Below are 22,568 nucleotides of genomic sequence, written 5' to 3'. Positions count from 1 at the left end.
GCTCTGATTTGCCCAAAGTATCACTCACAGCATGTGGTTTTCTTAAACTCTCAGGTAGACATGGTGTGCTGAAGTTCATATAGCAAATCCTATAAACATTTTAGCATTATTCCTGACAATATTTTAACCTTCTGTCACATCACCAGGATTAAAGTAACAAATATGGTTGTCTTGCTGTAAAGGACCTATTTAATTTATGAAAAGATAACTTATTTCTAAGTGTATAAATAATGTTTGCTTATACTATCTCCTAAATGCATAGTACAGTGAGATTAAATAAAGTAATTATAATTTAAAGATTTTCATACCTAACCTGCAGAAGCTATTTTGTTATTCTTGGCTCTCTAGCATTAACTAAATTCAAAAGTTTAAAATACTTTTCCTAGTAGTCTTTAATTTCTGCTAATAAATAGTTCCATAAAAACCTCAAGTGCCCATCACCTTAAAAAGAATTGAGATCTACATGAAATATTTGAAAATATAAGCCAACAGTATGTGAATATACATATAAACACATCATTTACTCATGGAAAAATAAGCAGCTATAAAAGCTTAAGGAGTGTCTGGGCCTCCTTTTAAATAAAAGGGTATGTGACTTGTGAATAAAATATAAAGGGTTACTAAATGAAAGCTGAAAACATAATAGTTTTATTATGTCATAAATAAACCATGAATTCCCAATGGAATTTTGCTCAAGATTTGTGAGCGTCCAAGTATTTTTGCCATAAAATGTACACAACGTTGTAGATGTGTTTAGCTGAACAGAAACCTTGTCTGCCAATTACAGTGGCATCCAAATTGTGATTTAAATTTATTTTGGTCTTATGAACAATTCTTGACATTGGTAAGGTGAGTTTTTACATAAAAGTTTATGGAGAACATTCACATGCATAGTTACTTTTAATCCTTTACTGTACTGTTAATTTAAGTCTCCAAATCCTTCATGATGAAAAATGGTTATAGGCAGAAAAGGAATTAGTCCTTACACATTGCATCTCACCTCTTAAAAACAGATATTCACACATCAGATATTCATGTGTGAGGAAAGTTTTACTGATATTTGTGAGGCTGATAAGATGGTATAACCACATAACATACAACAACTAGTTATGAGCATGCTTTACAAATTAGTGTGTTCATTAATCTTAAATAGACACCCAGGGGTTGAGAAGAACCTGATTAGTGACAAGTGGGTAGTTTTGTCTTTCAAGAATATATGGTGTTCAATATGTAGAAGTAAGTTTACCTTGTATGTCTAGAAATCAATTAAGAATGATTCAAAACATTATAGTTTGTGGTATTTGGTAATTTTCCAATTAATATCATCTTTGAGGAGAGTGGGTGTTTTTTTAACCAGGGCAAGATTATCATTTACTTCATCAAAGTTGAACAAATAAAAAATTCAGGCTCTTTAAAGGCACATACATGTCTCAGCGTAAAGCAAAGTGAAATTTCTTACAATATTTCATCTTCTACACCTTGACGTTGAGCCCCAGGTTAATGATGCAGGTATTTAAGAAATAGAACCAGGGAGTGATATTTAAAATAATATTCAGTACATTTAAATCCACCAAAATTTAAATCTTCTACACAAAAAAGACTGGAGAGCATTACAAATTCTGAAGCACTTGGAACATAATAGGATAGTCACTAAAAATTATATTTTTTGTTAATTATGAACTAACAGTACAAGTTGGTAATGGGAAATGGATAATACTGTATTTTGGTTCCCTTTATTCTTCCTGGTGACTTAATTTTTTCTTCTCCCATTTACTGTTAATCCTGTAATGTCTTGCTTACTGATACTTGCTATTGCTAACCTGCTGTTTGCTGATCTGTATTTTCCTAAAGTTAGACTGAATAGAAACTTCAGGCTTGTGTTAATATAAAAAAAAGAGCTATAAATTCAATGATAAGATTTAATTAATCTTTTATTATTACCATCTTTGAAGTTCAGGTAATAAATTGCAGGCTTGGCCAAAAGTACTTCTTCTGATTCATTGCTAGAGGCCAGCACTTCATGTATCATCAAAAGTGGACAGCTTTCTTTATTTCATGGGTTATTTAACTTGAGAAAGGGAAAGTAACACAAACCTTAAATTTCTTATTCCAGCTATTCTTTTTTAGGAGCCAAAGTCAACATTTTTATTTCCCTAGAGCCTCTCACTTTCACCGTGGAATGTTTAGAAACTGAAATTTCTTCTTTTTTAACGACCAGTTTGTCTGTGCAAATGCACTGGATTTGTTGAGCTAATGCTGTTTTTCTGGATCTTTCCTTCTTTCCCTGTCTGTGCTTCAATGCCTCCCCAACTTTGCAATGTAGCAAGCTGAGCAGTTGTTCAATCAGATGTACAACCCAGTAAGTCATTTCTGAAAGTTCCCGCTGTAACATATCAAAGCATGAGGATCCATTGATCACATGTCACAGTGTACCATACTGGGGAGGTTTTAAAAATAGTTATGAGTCTCTTCCCATTTCCGTTTTGTCAAAAGAAATGATCTGTGCAAAGGCCACTGCCATTTCTTTTGAATGTGAAATTTAAAAATTAAGAACTCAAGAAAATATTGCCAGCTCTGCTATCACATCCTTCTAAGCTTTATAGAAAAGCTGAGGTCAGCTGCAGATCTGGGCTCAGGGAGTTCTTTCTTAGATCCTTCTAACTCAGAGTTACCTATGTGAAATGGGATAGCATTTCATAAAGTAGCAAGCAGCTCGATGTAAATTATATACAAATGATAGAAGTTAAAATAGGTTTAGATTTAAAAATAGGGCTATGCTCTTTGAAATTGGTAAATGATGAACATTATTGTGGGTTTTGTAACAGTTAAAAACATGTCATTTGGCCGAGGACAAACTAAAATATAGCCTCCTAATAACAGATAGTAACAATTCTGATTATAGCTTAATGGTACACAAAACAGGTAACTAGTAAAAATATATGTAAAATGGCTAGCCCAGATGCCACCACTGATTTTTTTAATCCTAATGACAGGTGTGCATTTATATGAAGCAGTTTATTTGTTTTCTTTAACTTATTAAAGAAGAAAGACCTTTTTGTTTTGTCAACTCAACTGGCTTACTGGGTGAAATATTACCTAAAGGTGACCAGAATTTGTCAGTTGGTAGATGTGATCTGTGCTATAATGCATTCTAATTACCTCCTATTTATGAATTCACATCATGGGAAGAATAGCATAGATAAAAGAAACAATTCAGCCAACAACTTTTGTTAAGCTGCTATTCCAGGTTACATCCAGCATGGTATACAAGATGCTTGGGTGTATTTAATTAGATTCAACCTCCACTCTCCAAACTTTAAAACAAATTTTGTTTTCGCAAACAATTTCTCAATTTCAGTTGGTGTATCTTTTTTTTTTTTTTTAATTTTTTTTTTTTAACGTTTATTTATTTTTGAGACAGAGAGAGACAGAGCATGAACGGGGGAGGGGCAGAGAGAGAGGGAGACACAGAATCGGAAACAGGCTCCAGGCTCCGAGCCATCAGCCCAGAGCCTGACGCGGGGCTCGAACTCACGGACCGCGAGATCGTGACCTGGCTGAAGTCGGACGCTCAACCGACTGCGCCACCCAGGCGCCCCTGGTGTATCTTTATTAACCTCTTTCCCCAAATACGATTTTTAGTAGATCAGGAAAAATACTCCAGATTTCCTTTCTCTTAACATTTGAATGGGAATGTTAGTAAGCAGGCTCAAAACAATGGGTAGGTGAAGAAGGACAAAGTTTGGAATATCTTTAAGCTTGAAAATTGACCCTGGGAAAAATAAGTATTTTCATTAGATCATTTTTAAAAGATGTAAAGTAATCCCACTGAAATTGTTTCACATTTACTAAAGACAGGAAGAAAACCAAAGTATGTCACATTTTGGGCGTGTACAGGACATTTTTTCCTGTAGCAGCAAAGATTTATCAGGACCACAATAGGATTTCAGCATCCTTGTCAGGATAGGTAGGACCAAAGAAATACCTCTGTTAACTTTTAGATCATTTCCAGAAATTTTGACAATATGGCATTTATTGGACTTTGCCTTCATATTAACCACAGTGGTGGGTCTCCAGGAAGCAAAAACAAACTTTACTCCTCAAATTAATGAAGCTAACCCATTGGTTTGGCATCCTGGACGTATAGCCAACCTTCATTATTTTAACTCTCCCTGTCTGCAGATATTCTCAGGGTCCAGTTCTTTTTGGAACTGATAGGGATACAGCATGATAGATTTTCTATCCTTAAGAGTCTTTTAAAAAATAATCATGTTTTCCTGGTTATAAAAATAACATATGGTCACAGTGGAGAATTTACAAAAGTATAGAATTATTAGAGAAAATAAAAATAACAGGATGTCTTACAACACAAAGATAATCACTAGGAACATCTGTGTGGTTCCCTACCCAGACATCTTTTTGTTATTCTTGTCCTTTCCTTTCTCCCTTTGTCTTCTTCTTTCCTTCCTTTCTCCCTTCTTCCCCCTACTTCCTTTTTACTTTCTTCTGTCTCCTTTCTTCTCTTTTATTCTTATTTAATACTCTTATTTCTTTTCACCAAATTGTGTCAGTGTTTATTGAGTTGTAGATCCTGTTTTTATAACATTTCATCAGCATTTTCTCTAGTAACTGTTACTCCAAAACACTGTCTTAGGGATTATGTGACATTTTGCTGTATTTACTCATTCCCCAAATGTTGCTCATCCCTTTCCTCCTTTTTTTTTTCTTTTTTGCCATTATATAATGCTCTGAAAAACATCTTTCCATATTAATTTCCAGACATTTCTGTTTTTCATGGAATAAGTTCCTGGTAAATGACTTTTGAAAGGTCCCGATAGTTCTTGCTAAGATGCATTTTAGAGAAATTCTAGCATTGACACTTCCAACACAATGAAGGCAGCCTTTCTGCCACACCCAACCAACATGGAAAACTGCTATTTTACATAACTTGGATAAATGTGTAGATGGAATTTTTTTTCTTATTTTAACTTTATTTTCTTTTATTACTAGAGTGGTTGAGGTTTTTAATAACTTTATTAGCTGTTGGTATTTTTCTTCTCTTAATTGTTTCTTTAAGTCACATAAGCACTTGTTTTTGACCTTATCATTTCATTCATTGGTTTGTATGAGTCATTCTTTGCTTTATATAGAATCTTTGCCAGATTTGTGATAAAATTTCATTGAAGTATTTTTTAAATAAGTAAAACTATTTTTAGGTTTCTTGGCTTGTGTTTCCCTGTATGATTTTCTCATTTCCTTTATGCTTAGAAGTCATTATTGGATTTCAAGAATAGACACCTACATTTAAAATTTTTTTTAATGTTACCTTTCACATCGATTTAACCCCTTTAGTTTATTTTGATTCATTTTGAAAGGTGAAGTTTTCACGTATATATTTTTTAAATGATTTGAATGATTATCTAATTATCCCAGTACCATTTATCAAATAATTCTTTATCCACTGATCTTGATACTGTTCATTGTATGTCTCATTTGGATGAATGTCTTAGTTTCTGAGCTTCCATTTGGTTTTATCAGTGTCTGTTGCTTGTTGAGTCAGAATTTTAATTATTGTTGCTTTATAATATTTTCAAAATATCTAGTGAAATAAATTCCACCCTAGTTTGTTTCTACTTTTCATTTTGGTTTGTTTTAGTATTATTAACCTTTAATTTTCTATTATTTAAGTAAATTTCAGGATCACCCTTGTCAACTAATTTGTTAATTTTTATTTGAATTATACTCAACCTATAAAATAATTTTAGAATGATATCTTTCCAATATTATTTCTTCCAGTTCATGAACTTGATACAACTTTTGTTTATTTCAGAGATCTTTTACAGTAAAGGTTTGACATTTTTCTATTATAGGCATGTGATAGTTCCTTTTAAAGATCCTAAGCAGTACTATATATATGTTTTTTTTTTTTTTAATTTTTTTTTCAACGTTTATTTATTTTTGGGACAGAGAGAAACAGAGCATGAACGGGGGAGGGGCAGAGAGAGAGGGAGACACAGAATGGGAAACAGGCTCCAGGCTCTGAGCCATCAGCCCAGAGCCTGACGCGGGGCTCGAACTCACGGACCGCGAGATCGTGACCTGGCTGAAGTCGGACACTTAACCGACTGCGCCACCCAGGCGCCCCTATATATAATTGTTAAGTTACTAAAAATTTATGTTAGGTGAATTTTGGGGGAATGCTGTATTATTCCTTTTATTTTCTAACCAGTTATTGATACCTAGGAAATTTCTTTTATTATTGTATGTTTATTTTGAATCAGGCCTCCCTATACATTTTGGTGAATTATAACTTAATTATTTTTGTTAAATAAGATCATCTTATAGTCACTTCTATGCCCATTAATCTAAACTAAATCAGAATAAATAAAGATTTAGCTTTAAAGTCTTCCTGGGAACATTTTCTCCTAGAGTAGAAGTAAACCTACTTTTGAAACTCTTTAACTTTTACTTTAGTCACCCATGTAATACTAAGTGATGCTGCAATGCCATTTCGTAGGAATCTAAAATTTTATCTTTGTATCCTTATTATTATAATAATAACCTTTCTGCAGCTTAACTATCAGTCTCTACTCCCGGAGGAGTTTTGTCTTGTTATTATAAACACTGTGCAGGCTATCTTCAGTTGAATTCTTTTTCTTCCCTTAGTTCTTAACTCCAGCAAATAATATGTTTTTTTTTCATCAGTCTCAAATACCTTCTTTGCTGTAACTCTAGTAGTTATTATGCCCAGAGATGGTATCCAGAGGTCTCATAAATTTTTAATAAAACTTTAGAGCTTCTGGGTCCTCAGCTTAGTGCATTGTACAATATCCTTGTTGCTGCAAGGCAAATGACTGATTTGGAGGCCCTGGGGGCAACTTTGTGACTGGCCAGGGCCCACTTGAGACCCCTCTGATGTACCTCCACACCTGTGAATTTTTCCCCTTGCCTGGTCACTATCCACTGAAATCCTGTCTCTTCTGCAAACGCATCTTTTGCAGGGCTCACATTTTATGCACTGGTTTACAAGAAAAAGACCAAGCATTTTTCCAGTCTAGAGAGAAAAAAATCTTGTTAATGTTCAGTTAGGTCTTCTTGATTTATAGGACTGTGCAATCCCAAGAACATGGTGGACTGAATTATAAATGCTTTCACAGTCATTTTTAGGTACAGTGGTTTATTTTTGCAATTTTTTTGCCTATTTATGAAAATTATTTGATTCACTCATAGACTAGTCCCCCAACACAATGGAAAACTACAACTATTTAAGAGACAATTCATGGCATGCACACAGCATGTACTAACACATGGACCCACACAAACACCTCATACTTGCTCTAGGCTTTCAGTGTCTAAAGAACTCAAGTAATATGTGCAATAACACTGAAGATTTGAGGTCACATGTTTTATTTAAGAACATCCAGACAACTTCAGTTCTCTATTTTGCTAATTTTAGGACATTTCATAGTTAGAAGGGATTACATTATAATTGTATTTTTGTTTGAATGGTCTTAAAAAGTGTTAAGCATACAGATGATTCTTTTTATTTGTATATGTGTGACATAAGAAAAATTATTTTGAACATTTGTTTATTTATTTATAAATAGCCTATGTGTTCCGTCTGTGAAAAATGTTAGATTTTAGAATAGTTGTTATAAAATGAAAAATGTGAGTATTTCAGATGTACTTAGCTAGAATTATAAAAGAAAAATTTCCTTTAGAAATAAGTAGTATAAGATTCAAAGACATATCATTGTTAGATTTTTAATAAAGTATTGAGGCTCAGCTTTTATATTTTGTATTAATTGGATTTAAATAAAATGTAAATTTTATAATATGTTCTAGTTCTTTAATCATACAAACTTTATTTTAAAAAGTGATATTTTTAAAAAATGGGCACCTGGGAGGCTCAGTTGGTTAAGTGACCAACTTCGGCTTAGGTCATGATCTCAGGATCCGTGAGTTCAAGCTCCATGTCGGGCTCTGTGCTGACAGCTCAGAGTCTAGAGCCTGCTTCAGATTCTGTCTCACTTCTTCTCTGCCCCTCACACTCTGTCTCTCTCTCTCAAAAATAAACTTAAAAAAATTTTTTTAAAAACGTAATATTTTGTTCATAAAGATGTGAAGAATGGAACTTTTTTTAGAATATTGAAATCAAATGTAATGTTTAAAGTAGTTTATATACCCTGTTCTGCTGTTCAGATAGGAAAGGAATTTTAAAGTGCTGTTAACAGACACCAAACCCCCAAAGTGCTGCAATCAGGAATCATATTTTCACTGTGCGTAAATTTAGCAAATTATTGCTAAAACTCATAAGCATCAGGGAAGAAAAACTATCAGACTCGTTAGTTAGTGTTCTGCTTATACTTTACGATCATGACTAATCATTTGTTTATTTTGAAAGAAATAATTTTTTTTAAATTGTTAGGCCCTATTTCAAAGAGAGAATGCTATATAATATTATAATTGAATATTCCCTGCCCAATTTTCATAGCAGGTTTCTGGGCCAAAGTTAATGTTTTCCTTTTAAGCACTTAGAATGATGAACTGGAGTTTTACTGAATATAATCAATGTCTAACCTTTATAAGAGAAGTAGTAATGAACTTGCGATTTTTCATATTGATGCTATCACTCTCTGGTTTGCCTTAAGCCACTTTTTGCTCTTTAATTTAAATATAAATAACATGAACTTGAAACTTTGCCTTATTTCCTAAAATAGTTCTAAATTCTATAATTAAAATAGCCACTAGGTATTGTTATGTACTACTTGTCCTAAGTCATGACCAGATTTCTCTTTTGTGCTTGAATCAGGCTTTCAAAGTCAGTTTACATCAAAATTCCAAGGCTTGCCCACATCATTGAAGCTCCCAAGTTTGTTTTGATTTTTCCCACTTGTAGGGAAATTTCCTTACATGTGGAAATATAGGAAACATAATTGGGGGATCCTCAAAACTTACTGATCTAATATGTAATACAGACATTTCTGAAATATTCTTTCCCCAATTTCTGTGTTTCTGAGATGCTTGAGAGTTGCTGTCAAAGTTACCAGAAATATTTTGAGGCAGAACCAGATATCTAGATTTGCCTTTAAACCAACTGGTTTTAATCAGCAAAATTAAATCTCTACATTAAAAAAAGAATGCTTATTGATATTTTTTTGGTTTTAATGACTGGTAAATATCTTTGAAAGTGATGATATTCTTACCTATATCTATGATAATAAGTAACTTCTAAAACCATTAAATCCCCACCAATCTGTATTTTCAAGAGCTAGATTCCCCACTAATACAGATAGGGGACAAAGTTGATGTGCCTTAGTAGAATGCAATGGGCAATCACTTCTTGACCTTTAGGGGGGGCTAATTTGAAATCAACGCATCCATAAGGAGAAAGAATTACTGTGTATTTTTACTTTAAACCTTGAATGGGCCAGAATGCCATGCTAGGAATTTGTTCAGATAATCATTACTCAAATATATTTATTATTTTTGTCTTCAGTGTCTGAAGTAACCAGCCATTCTAGGTTAAAGAACCCATGTTATAATTTGAAAAGGCAAGAGTATTGCTAAATGTAAATAAAATGCTTCCTTCACTTCATTTTTAGAGGATGCTCTGGCCTTATAACTTGGATGGAAGCATAGCTTTATAAGCTCAATCTCCTCCTGTATTTCTTTAGTATATGTAGTATAACCCTCAAGTCCATAGATCACAATATAACACACTCATGTAATGCTGGTTAACAATTTTAGCCCATCCTCTGAAAAGTTATGATTCAAGCCAAATGGAGGTGGCTACCTACAATATCTTTTATGAATTCTGTGGAGACTTTTGCCTCCACTACTCAGGTTGGATAGGGGGCTTACCAGCTGTCAGTCATGTGAAACTCATCCCTTGAATCTTTTCATGGACACTAATGATGACCCAGAAGCAATTGTTACTTGCCCATCTCTATACAACTCTTTCTTAATGCTTTCTATTGACTTACAAAAATTTTTTTATAGGGTATCTATTTACACCTTTATTTAATTACCCTTCCAAAAATCCTGGCACGTATCATTGATACGGAGATGTATTTAACTCAAAGGTATTCTTGCAGTTGCCCATTCCTTTTAAAAAGAAGAATTACTGACACCCATAAGTATTATCTAACAGATACCAGGCTAACTGTAAACTTGACTATGATCTCTTTTAATAACATGATCTCATTTTAGTATCACTTGAGGCCAACAGTGGTCTAGATTGAGGTATGTCTTTTGCTAGGCTTTCTGTACTTCGAAACATCCCATGAATCCTTTAACAGTATTCATTTGTTGGGTTGAAAAGAATACCAACCCACCTAATTTCACCTGGTGTCGAAAGCTGGCCTTAGATTATCTTCTCTTCACAGAGCTAAAAGAAGGAATGTGTTCAGATACCCATCCACCAGCAGACTGCTTTTTCTGTAAGCCTAGCAGGAGGCTTCTCTAAGGTGTATGTAGTATCTGGAAGAAAAACTAAATAAACCCATGAACTTAGCTGTATAACAAGCCGTACCAATGGGATGCATATCATAAAGTAATACTCATAATAAGAATACAAATGAATAATACCTTCCCTATGTTTGTTATTTGGTAGTTTTTGCTGTCCTTGGAGAGGCTAACCCCTTTGTCCATAGTAGTCATAAGACACAGGGCTAAATTTAGAATCTAGGTCTTGCAACTAGTAATCCTGTACCCATTTATTAAAAGTAATGATAATAATAATCATAAGAATAAAAACAACCAAAATAAAGCACAGTGGCTAACTGAACTGCTAGCTCTTTGCGAATCTTTAAATTAGAGTCAAGAGGGAATCCTAAATCAGAAACACACAATCAAAACCTATTTAAATTTCTTATGTTCTAGCTTCTTATTACTCAGTTCATGAGTCCTTTTATAAAGATCTTAATATTATTGGTTGGGTAGTTTGAGAAAAATGTCATGAGAAGCTTTCTAGCTGCCATAAAATAATGGTAACATAGCATAAAAGTGGAAGAGAATTAACATGAATATTTTGTTTTCTTTTTCTTAGCAGTTTTTAAAATTTTATATTTTAAGTGCTTTTCTGATACAAGAGAAATGAGTTGATTGTTATCACAAATAGAAGTAGGTATATGGAATAGTTATTTTCTTTTAAAATAGAGTGTCTACTCTGTATTTTAAAAGTGGAGATTAACAAATTTAAATATTCATTACTTCAATTTAAAATAAAATTGTTAGGTGAATAAACTTCTAAAGGCATATTAGCTCAGGTTTCTCTTTCAGATTATTTAAATTATACTGAAAAAGCTCAGTAATCTATTAGAATAAAACCTAATGCATATACTAAGTAAACAAAAATAAATGTTTTCTGAGAAGTGTTGGTAAAAGGGAATAAACCAGTACCTGATAGTAGTATGTTGAACTGATAAATTTTTCCAAGTTCTTTTGCATAGTTGAGTTTATGTGTTGAGTAAGGAAATCTTAGATTAAAGAACATGAAAGCAAATTATTTTTTCCTATCCTCATGCTTAAATAATATGTTACATGCAAGAATATTATTCTAAAAATGATTTTGTCATAAATAAGAAATTTCTTTTTATACTAATTTTTTAATTTATTTCAACTAAATCATTGCAAAAAAACTGTCAACCTTGTAATAGCAGTATTAGTGTTAATTTTTCTAACCATGCATGATTCATTTAACCCCACAGTAGCTATAGCTTGCTTGCCTTGTTTTTTCCCTGAAATTAAAAAAAAAAAGTTATAAAAACACAATGAACATCTGTTCTACATAGCAAGACAGCAGAACAACTTAAGTCCTAATAAATTGTTAACATTGTATTATTTCACACATGGACTTTGGAGATACATACATATATGACTTCTCAGAACTTTCTCTGTTGAATGTGCACTGTTGTTAAACTACTTGTTTTTTCCCTGCCTACTCTTTGAAGAAGTCAATTAGGAATAATGGGAAACAAGGGGTAGGCAAAACATTGCAGTGCAGTGTTCTTTCCATCTGTCTGAGAATATTTCAGCCAAAAGTTTATTTTGGGAAAAAAAAAAGCCATAACACACTTTCAGACACACAAAACCACAAATACTTTGGCTGCAAATTATTCTGCAGTGTTGTTGCTGTGTTGTTGCCTGTGTATGTTCTTGTGTGTGAAGCTGCCACCCACCCATGCATGTGTTTGCAGATTCTTGTCTGTGTGCTTGTTCATGAATTAGCTCATCCTCCTCCTGGTTAAGGTTAAATTTCATCAAGAGAACAAGAATTTATGGGTATGACTGTTAGCTGGAAAGCCCTTCCTCACTTGCAAGTCTGTCTTTCAACCTACATCTTCTGCTGAAATCTCTCAGTGGGATGAAGTGTTCAATGAACAGTCAACCAGTCTCTTATATGTTACCGGACTTTACATATACCCTTGATGGTTCTTGGAAAAATAATTTAATATTGTTTTATCTCAGTTTCTCTATTGGAAAAGGAAGCTGTTGGTATGAATCTCCTCCTTAACTGTGAGGAGTTGAATTGTCTTCGTTCTGCTTGCCAAAGCATCAGGAATAAAGATGTCAGTCTCTACTCCCAACCATCCCCCATTTTTTGGTGGGGGAAAAATACCCCAAAAGTAGTAACATTTAATGCAACAAAATATTAACAATAAAAGAAACTTCCCTGTGAAACTGTAATATAATTTAAAATCAGCATTGTTCCAAGGGAGCTGAAATGTAGGATTTTCCATTTTGCCTTTTAACTGACAGTATACCCATAATTCTTGATGGTTATTATTTTTTCTCCAAAGATAATTTCTGGGCCATTGGTGACTGCACTACCTATTGTTCTAAATTGTTGTCTTAACTACATTCTTTAAAAATATAATGTTGAAGGCTCATAATATTGAAGATGACTCCAGGATGAACCCTGAGTTTGCAGACCGGATAAAACAACTTGATAAAGAGGCATCTTACTACCGTGATGAGTGTGGCAAGGCCCAAGCGGAAGTCGACCGGTTGCTGGAGATCCTCAAGGAGGTGGAGAATGAAAAGAATGACAAGGACAAGAAGATTGCAGAACTTGAGAGGTAAGTTCTGCAGTCATGTTATGAATTGTCAGCAATGAGTGAACATGGGCTTAAGTTGCCCATTGCAGGTGGTGGGGGATTTGGAATGCGCATTCCTATTTCAAGTTGGAAACAAAGAATGGGGCCTATTAGGGATGATGTGTTTCTCTAGAACATTCAAGAAACCAACTGGCTTATCTTTTGAGCACTTATGTACTTCTTAAGTGTTTAAGAAAGAAATGGCCAAGTTTCTTGAGTGATGTCCCTGATTTCACATTTGGGACAGCAAAGTGTGTGAAAAATTGAGGCTATGACTACTTGAAACCTTAGTAGTGGTTGTTGTTGCTGTTTTCCCATAAAAGACAAGCATTTGTGGTTTAGGTTTGTTTCAGGCAAAGAATATGGAAGAATATATTTGGAAATTCATTCAAGATAGGAGAAAGGGAAAGGAGCTTGCATCCTTTGGATGTCTTTTGGCACACCACAACACATTCATCTAGGGATGTATCTTGTAAGAGGACCTTATAGCATTTGTTAAATAAATATGTTTGAATAGGATCTAAGGCAGGTCTACCTGATAGCAGATTCTGTCTAAAAACAAAGACGGTTGTATCAGGATTCCAGAACATTTAGATTTTCAGATAAATCATATCCATATTGTATTTAGGTATAGGATAGACTCTAAAAATAAGCTTTCTATCAATGCTTTTTCCTATATTTTATATAAGGAAAGAATTTCTGAATAATCTTACGTAACTCCATTACCTCTGAGGATTTCTTACTGGTTCAGCAATAAGGCAGAATTTGTCTTTCCTAGATTCAGTCCATATGGAAGAGATCAGCAAATTTTAAATAAATCAGTGAATGTTTGCCAGCTCTGATCAAGACACTTGTGAGGCCTGAAAGGACGTCAAGACGTGCAGAATAGCTCCCTATGGCCTTGTGGAAAGCTCACAGGCTGTACTGACAAAAAGACCTGGGTTCAAATTTTGCCTCTGCTTCGTGCCAGCTGTGCACCTTAAATCTTGTTAGAAATGAATCTCTAACAATCTCTTAAAATATATCATACTTTTCAGGTGCCAGGTCCTGGTGCAACAGTTCTATTATTAGAATAGTTGAATGCTAAAACAAGTAAATACTCAAGGTTAAGTGGCCATGTATTAAATGGATAGGTTAATTCTCAAATTTTCAACATTTTCAAACATAGAATTTAATGTATTCAGATTCCAAGTCAATTAGTATTTCACTTAAAATCTTAGTATTAGTTCGATGATAATCAGAATTTTATATAGTGTGACCAATTTTAGCGATTAAATCAAGAATTTCTTTTCCTGACTAAGCATACAAATTAAAATCCTTAAGGGCTTAATTTTAATTTTAAGATATGGGAATGTTCTCTCAGTCTATTGGTTCCTAAAAACACTTTTTAATTTAATTTAATTTAATTTAATTTAATTTAATTTATTATTAATTAAATTTTTTTTAATGTTTATTTATTTTTGACAGAGAGAGAGCGAGCGAGCAGGGGAGGGGCAGAGAGAGAGGGAGACACAGAATCCAAAGCAGGTTCCAGGCTCTGAGCTGTCAGCACAGAGCCCTATGTGGGGCTTGAACTCATGAGCTGCAAGATCATGGCCTGAGCCAAAGTCAGATGCTTAACTGACTGAGTCACCCAGGCACCCCATCACTGTTAATTTTAGATGTATCTACATGGCTACCTTGGAATTATACATTAGGACCAAAACTTTCCTTAAAAAGCTAATGTAAAGTCACAGGGAAGTTATGATCACATCTCTTTTATTGGTGGGGAAACTGAGACCCTGTAAGGTTGAATTACCTTCTGGAGATTGGTCCTGTGGTCAGAAAAAGGCAAAACTGTAATCTGTGAGTCTTTGAAAGGTGTAATATTATCTATTCCCTAGATAATATTTATAATATTATCTATCCCCTAGATAATAATAATAATAATAATAATATGTATATTTTATGCTCACAATGTGTATCAGGCACTTTCCTAGGCACTTGACCTGCAATACTTTATACCATTTAATCTTACAACACAGAAAGTATCATTATCTTCATTTTATAGATGAGAAAACTATGACTTATACAGATTAAGTAACTTTCTAAAATTTCAGAGTTTATAAGAATGAAAGTTGAAATTTGAACCCAGGTCTGACAGGTGAGTGACTGAGAACAATCCAATCTACCAGGGAGCTAGAAGGAAGAAGTTAGTCCAGTAGCACTAAATAGTCACATAACTGGCAGAGAGGCATCGCTGCTGGGCCACAGGAGATCTGTCTCATCTTTATTAGCTTTCATGGAAGCAAGTGATGGGCTCCACATTTTGAAGGCATTTTTCTGTACTAACCCAGCTCCCTAGAACTGTAACTGAAAAATCAGGATCAGCTACTATAAATATTTGCATAAAAATAGCATAGTCTTAGTTGGACAGACAGGTCTTAGCTGGACACTAGTGCCATTAAATCATCAAAAATATTCACATTTTAATATCCTCAATATGGAATGCATTAAAACAACAGTGATTTTATAGGCATTTATCTTTATGTACTTTCTGCACATTTTCTTTATCTCTATCTTTGCCTTTCCTTAAAGCTGATGCCTCCCAAGCACTGTAATTCATTAAACGTGTGGTGGGACTTGAGTCTGTCCCAGTTCTCTGCCTGCCTGTATCTTGGGTCCAGCAGCAGAACATAGTCTGGGAAATGTCTGAGCTCCAGCCCCAACCCAGGCCCCAAAGGAGGTGGGGGTAGAGAGCAAGAGGGAAAGTTTCTTGGGAAAAGGAGAGCTCAGCCTTGGCCTGCCTTTCTGAAGTGTTATCTGCTGAGCTACATGTGTATTCTGACCAAAACATCTTCCTCGTTTGTCAGGCAGCCCTTTTGAAATTGGGCAGTGTCTCCGTTTTCTGGCTTAAACTACACAATTCCTACCTTATAATGTTGGGAACTAAAGATTTCTTAGCAATGTGACATATATCTCCATTTTGGAGTCATGGAGGAGTGTTTGCAATTAAGTTTGTGATTTTGAAAACCAAAAAATTGAACTTGAAATAAATTTGTGGTCTCTGGTCTGTAATGTGACCTACCAGAGTGAAAAGACTTCTTTTTAAAGGCAGCAAGTGTTAAAATATTCCAGAACTTCAGTCATGTGCAACAAAACGTTCAGGGTTAGTAATAATATAACTCAAATGACACGGACACTGGCCCACTTCTCTCTTAGAGGGCAATTCTTGTTTGTTTTCTACTCTGATAATCTTCCCATTTTTTATTTTCTCCACAATGTATATATTCAACATAGCATCTGCCTGGCCCTTACATGGATGCATTTACCTCTTAAATTCTACATGAATGATGGTTTTCATCAGCCATTGAAAATTTTGCTTTTCAAAATGCATATTGGACAGTGTGATCCCCATGTGCAGTCTTTCTTATAAAGTCTTGCACTTGATGCTGATGGCTCAGCAGGGAGCTTCTGCCTTGGACAGCAGGGGACTCTGGGGAAGTTTGACACCCGTGGGTGAAGGACTTTGAGCATATCTCTGAGGGTTGGTCCAAATCAGGTCGAAGTCTTTATCTGATCACCAGTGCTAGATACCACGTATGCTATATGATCAGATAGGCAATTAAACGTTAGAGGGAGTGAAATATGTGGTCTTTCTGTGTCAGTGCCCATCAAGGGCTCTGAGTTTAATTTAGAGTTTCAGAATTAATTCTGCCTTAGGGAAAAGAGAGAGGTTAATAGAGCTCTTGTCAAACAAGTCCAGCTGCTACTGGATTTCTGACATCTCACCCATGGGAAGGAATTGTCAGGTAACCTTTCATGTAATTATCTTAAATATGTTAAGGGGGGTTGTTGGTATATGTCTAGAAGACAGGGAATTCCCAAATCAAGCCCTCAATCGCATCCCTCCACACTGTGGAGAGGAGAGTGGGTCCTTCAGTGTTCTACTCCTAAGACATAATAACATTGGAATAGAAAACAGGTAGCACTTAATTAACTGGATCAAGACATAATGTCATCAGACATTCAGACATTTGAGAAATCATTTCAGATGCCTAAAAGCACCTTATCTAAGGTTGAGAAACAGACTATGATTTTTCCTTCTGAATTTGTTCAATAATGTGTTGACATAATTTCTCTGATGCCTTTCCTAACAGGTTTTACAAAATGTAGACTGAAGCTTTACTTAAAAAAAAAAAAAATGATGATACTGTGTTCTAGAAGTCTCATGATATGTCAGAGAAACCCGATACTAGTTCTGTTTGTTTTGATATAAACTCTTCTTTCTGAGAGATTTCTATTTATGTTTGTTAAAGTGTTTAAAGACCTTTCAATGAAACAAGTGGCTGATGGTTTTGCACCATCCCTAGCAACCCTTGGGAAAAGGTAATGGATATTATGGATGCCTTTGGGAATTTGATGAAAACTAGGAACCCTTGGAAAAGGCAACTAATCTTAAATGTTTGCTTACTGTTTCAATTTAGGATTCTCTAAAGCTTGGCCATGGATCATAGTTTGATATACCTCTCTGATCAAGAAGGACTTGAAGGAACAGCTGGGGCCAGTGTCCCCACTCTGATCATGGCCTGATCTAACTTATTTTTGATCAGTTGTGTGTTCATGATCATGAAACACTCTGCAAAGGGATTTCAAATATGAGGGATTATTGAATCAATGCTTTCACCATGTGTTTAATCTTGAATTTTCTTTTTGAGTTTTATCATCATGGTCAACATTGTTTTCATTTGAAATGTTCTTATTTAAGCTTTCTCCGGATGATTTATTTTTCCTTTCTCTGTGAAATGCTTAATATTACTTCTTAATAGTATGGAATGGTGGGAGTCCCATTGATAGATAGCTGGTAACCTGTTTGTATATCCACTTTGTTTTTTACAAAGAGCATTATATAGGTTAACAAAATGAATGTCCACTATATGCTCCTGTAGTAGCCTGAAGAAGATCATGACTTTTTTTTTCTTTTAATTTTTGCTTGATCTGGGACTTTATTGTTTTGACTTATTAGAAGGGCATGTTAAATATTTTGTACAAATAAGTTATCACGCATCTGGATATTTTCAGTGATGAAGTATGATCGTCATTTTCACAACTGAAAAAAATTACTCTCAGCTTTGGAAGTTGCTCTGTCCTTTTTTGGGAGGCTGATAGGAGGGCAACACCTCACCTGAAGCCCTTCTCACAGTGTCTTTGATCATTGCTAGGTGCCGTGCTTTGTGAGCATCGAAAATGGAAATCTTTGAACAGAAAGCCAAATTGCCCAGCCCCTTTTGTCTTTCAAGGAGGAAGGAAGAATATCTTATAAGATGGTTACTGGTTCAAATAAAATCTTTTCTGACATCAGTCCTTACCACCAGCTCTAATACCTTAGTAACCTCCATTTAAGTTTATAAAATAAAAGAATTTTATATGCACATAGATAGGAACTTTCCCAATGAATAAACCACCAGAAAAGGGCAAATTCCAGCTCTTGGGTTGCTGGAGTACACCTCTGGTTCACACCAGTGCTTACAGTGATTATGCATATGAGAGCAGGTACTGGTTTCTTATGTATAATATTTAATAGAACAGCTTACAGTGTGTGCCCAGGGCTTTTTGAGGTAATATCAGATAAAAGTTGCTTTATTGCCCTTCATTTGGTTATAAAACCTGCTAATATAACATCTGTTGGCTGTATGTTTAAAACTAATGCATTTCCTTCCTTTTATTCTCTTTTGCTATCCCTTTTCCTTTCTGCTTATCCTCCAAATTGCTGCTTTCACCCTTGCTCCAATCAGCTTGACTCTCAGGTCAGTACTTTGAGTTTTTCTTCTAACTGCCTTTCCCCCCCTAAGCTCAATTTATTGCTTGCACTTGTTTAACAAACACATTTCTGAAATGGTTTTCCTCTGGCCACCACATTTTTTTTTCCCCATTTCATCCCATGCCTAGGGATGGTTTATTTTTATGAGAAAGCTGTATAGGTGGGAAAGGGCAAAGAAGATGGAAATAAATCACTGTAGGATTATTTGATACAATTTGCTTTCTGGATTATACAATCAGTAAGAGAAATCAGAGTGAAAACTCCCTAGTGTGTTTCTCCTGAGCAGCTCAGAAAATTGATTGCATGATGATAAAACATGTTGCAGTGGAAAAAACAAAATGCAGGATGCTAAATTTAACCTAGGAGAACAAAAGATTTGCCTGTGACACAGCAACTCAAAAGCTGAATTTAATAGTGCAAACCACTCAGACTTTTTGCTTAATAAATCACTATGTTTTGAAAGATTTATGATACTTTTTTAAAAGTCACTTTTGAAAATTATCAGTGTGTTGGTAACATATTGTACACACATGTTATTTCCTGTCATTGTTTTGGTTTTTGACTTTTTTACTTCATTTTTATTAGCCATAAGACATACTTTAATTACCTAGGGCATAGCATATGGAACCAAATATAAAACTCGATTCCATGTTGACTATGTACACCCCAATATTAAGAAGCAAAATGAACGTTTTGCTTTAGAAACACATCCCAGATTTGATTCTTCTAAGATAGGGGTCCAAGTCAGTAATTTGTTCTCCTTTAAGTCAAGCAAGGCTTTTCTTTACAATAATATGCAGTAATATCTATTGATTTCTTCAGTCAATGAATTTACCAAAAGGTACTTGCTGTATGTTTTGAACTACCAAACTTGGAAGAAAAAGACTCAAATTGATAGCCAATGTGGTTGTTCTTTTGAGAGGCAAGCGATACTATTTTCTTCTCTTTATTTAGTGTCTGCACCTATTTATTCTGTCCACTGCTTATCACCTAAGCCACCAGACCAATACATTTATGCTAACAGCAAGTGATTTCAAAATGAGGCCTCCTGCCTACACACCAGTTTTGTCCCACTGTCTGCTCCCAATCCATGTGGCTCATAGACCTTGAAAATGAAACCACATCTCTGCTATTCCCACATACCACACTGGGTGTCCCACAGGAACTGCCTTGAACTTCAACACACTGAACAAAGCCCATTCTCAAGAGTTCACGAGAGATCTAAACAGAGGTTAAAAGCATGGTCCTACAGAAGTGCTCTCATCCAAAAGCTAATGACAGTTCATTAACTTTCTGGTGCCCCTATATGCAGAGAGAGACCTAATAATGAAAGAGAGGAGGAGCTTGGCCACATGGCATCCAAACCTTTCCTCCAAGTTTTGGATCCGCTCTTTTAATGAAGCTTTTAGCCTTCGTCCTTGTGTATGTTTTTTGTTTTCTTTTTCCTTTTGCCTTCACTCTGCTGCTCCTAATCTGCACCTGTTGATATTGAAGCCCTTGAGACCAGGAACCCCTTTTTCTCTCACACCTCATGTTCCCTGCCAGGGTCTTCAGATGTTGTCCACAGGCATTCTACTGTGTCTTACATGTCGGGAACTGTATGGTGTAGTACTTAGTTTTTTCCTCATTCATGGTGAATTAACATGAACTCTGACTCTCAGAAGACAAGATGCAGGATTAGGGCTGGGAGAGGTTGTGGGTGACAAGGGGTCTATCTACAGGGGGCTCGGTGTGTTGATTGGTTTTGGTAAGATGTTCAGGCCAGGTCCGTTGTGTGAACTATATGGGCAAATCAAGATTCAGATCATTTCAATATCATTTAACCTCTTGCCCCATAAGCACACAATGGAGAAAATGTGCAATCATTGTAAACAGTCTCTTGTTATATTTTTAGTGTAAGAGAAATTGGGCAGCCCTGCTTTCCTGGAAACAAAAATGTCTATAGGTCTTGGAAGCTTTCTTGAGCTTTGACAAGTTTCCAGAGTTAACTGTGCTCCCCCCTTCCCCAACCACTCCAAGTTTACCAGTTAAAATAAAATGAAATGTAACAATTCTGGAGGGGAAATGGGTGAGGGATGGGTTAAATGGGTGATGGGTATTAAGGAGGGCACTTGCTATAATGAGCACTGGGTAGTGTATATAAGTGTGAATCACTAAATTTTACACCTGAAACTAATATTACACTATTTTAACTAAGTGGAATTTAGTAAAAGCTTGAAAAAGGAAAAAAATAGTTAAGGGAAAAAAATGAAATGTAACAATTGAATTGAATACAGGACCTCTGGCTAGCATACTTTCTTTATATGACTTATAATTGAGATACATATATTTGTGTATGTATGCATACACATATGTGTATATATACATATCACATTTTTTAACATTTTTTATTTATTTTTTGAGACAGAGAGAGACAGAGCATGAACAGGGGAGAGGCAGAGAGAGAGGGAGACACAGAATCCGAAACAGGCTCCAGGCTCTGAGCGGTCAGCACAGAGCCCGACGCGGGGCTCGAACTCAGGGACCGTGAGATCATGACCTGAGCCGTAGTCGGATGCTTAACCGACCAAGCCACCCAGGCGCCCCTCACATTTTTTTTTTAATGTGTGGTCTTTCTTACCATAGAAGTTTGTAGTCTGCCCTGCACCTCCCTACCTCCCAATCTGAAGTTTGAAAACTTGACTCACTGTTGGGTCTCTTTTTCTTTGCTCTGGACACCATGGGAAATCTTCCCCTCCAACTACTATTTAAAATGGCCTCACTTCCTTTTCAAACTCTATACAGACTGTCCTGCTTGAATTCAGGTGGACAGATAATAAGTATCTGGTTTGGTAAAGTGCAAATGTCATATTCCAAACTGGTCAGATTCTCACTCCAGAAAACTCCCACTTCTGTCAAGAATCTCTTTACACACAAACCAGTGGGAAGCTGGAGAGATTTAACAGGATCTCTGCATTGCACTCTGGGGGAGAGTTTATGTTGAAGTTTGCTCATTTCTAGGAACTATTTGTGAGATTAGTGTGTGACTTATGACAGATGACATTATCTAGATAAATGTATGCAGCAACTGACCAAAAAAAAGAAACAATATCCTTTGGGATTCACTTCTAAATCCTGCCAGAGAGTCAACCAAGTAAAACCAGAAGACTCAGAGCTTTCCTGGGCTCTCCCAGCCTCCAGTTTGCTTTGGATCTTGGGTCAGCTGCTTCCTTGCTTGTGCCTCAGTATCCCTTCTTGGAGAGGAAGGAGCTGTGTTTTGAGTGGGTCTCCTGGGATCCCCCTGCACATATCCTGCGGGGGTACTGTTGGTGACAGGCTGTGTGCATCTCCCTGGCAAGCAGGCTCCAGCTGATGGCTGGCGCCTGGCAGCAGGCGTGAGCTCATTGTTACAGAGTCACTTCAAACACTTCTACCAAAATAAACTCTTTGTGATGTTTCCCCAGAGCTCAGTACTGTACTCTCAATCTCTCATTCTTCTAGCAAAGGATGAAGTCATTGCTCCCGGACCTCAGAGGTCTGTTGCCCAAAGAAATAATGAAAAACAACTTGCCTAGAGCATCCCCTGCTGTCCTGCAGTTTGTTCTTCACTAGTTCTTACCTCATTCTCTCCACAGATACCTAGTGAGCACCTACTGTGTGCTAGGCCTGGCACTATATGATGGCCTGGC

At 35.7% G+C, this 22,568-nt stretch overlaps 1 protein-coding gene across 1 annotated transcript in view; it reads left to right on the top strand.

The window, feature by feature from the left end:
- Positions 1-22,568, top strand: part of ERC2 (ELKS/RAB6-interacting/CAST family member 2) — a 937,319-nt gene that overhangs the window by 459,293 nt on the left and 455,458 nt on the right. The window contains exons 11-12 of the mRNA XM_032592316.1: positions 12,889-13,082; positions 18,875-18,886. Coding sequence (XP_032448207.1) covers positions 12,889-13,082; positions 18,875-18,886 — 206 coding nt within the window. The remainder of the gene's footprint in view (positions 1-12,888; positions 13,083-18,874; positions 18,887-22,568) is intronic.

Source organism: Lynx canadensis, chromosome A2 (assembly GCF_007474595.2).
Source record: "Lynx canadensis isolate LIC74 chromosome A2, mLynCan4.pri.v2, whole genome shotgun sequence".
Taxonomy (NCBI): Eukaryota; Metazoa; Chordata; class Mammalia; order Carnivora; family Felidae; genus Lynx; species Lynx canadensis.
The sequence above is the reverse complement of the archived record's forward strand: the minus strand, read 5'-3'. Positions and strand labels throughout refer to the sequence as shown.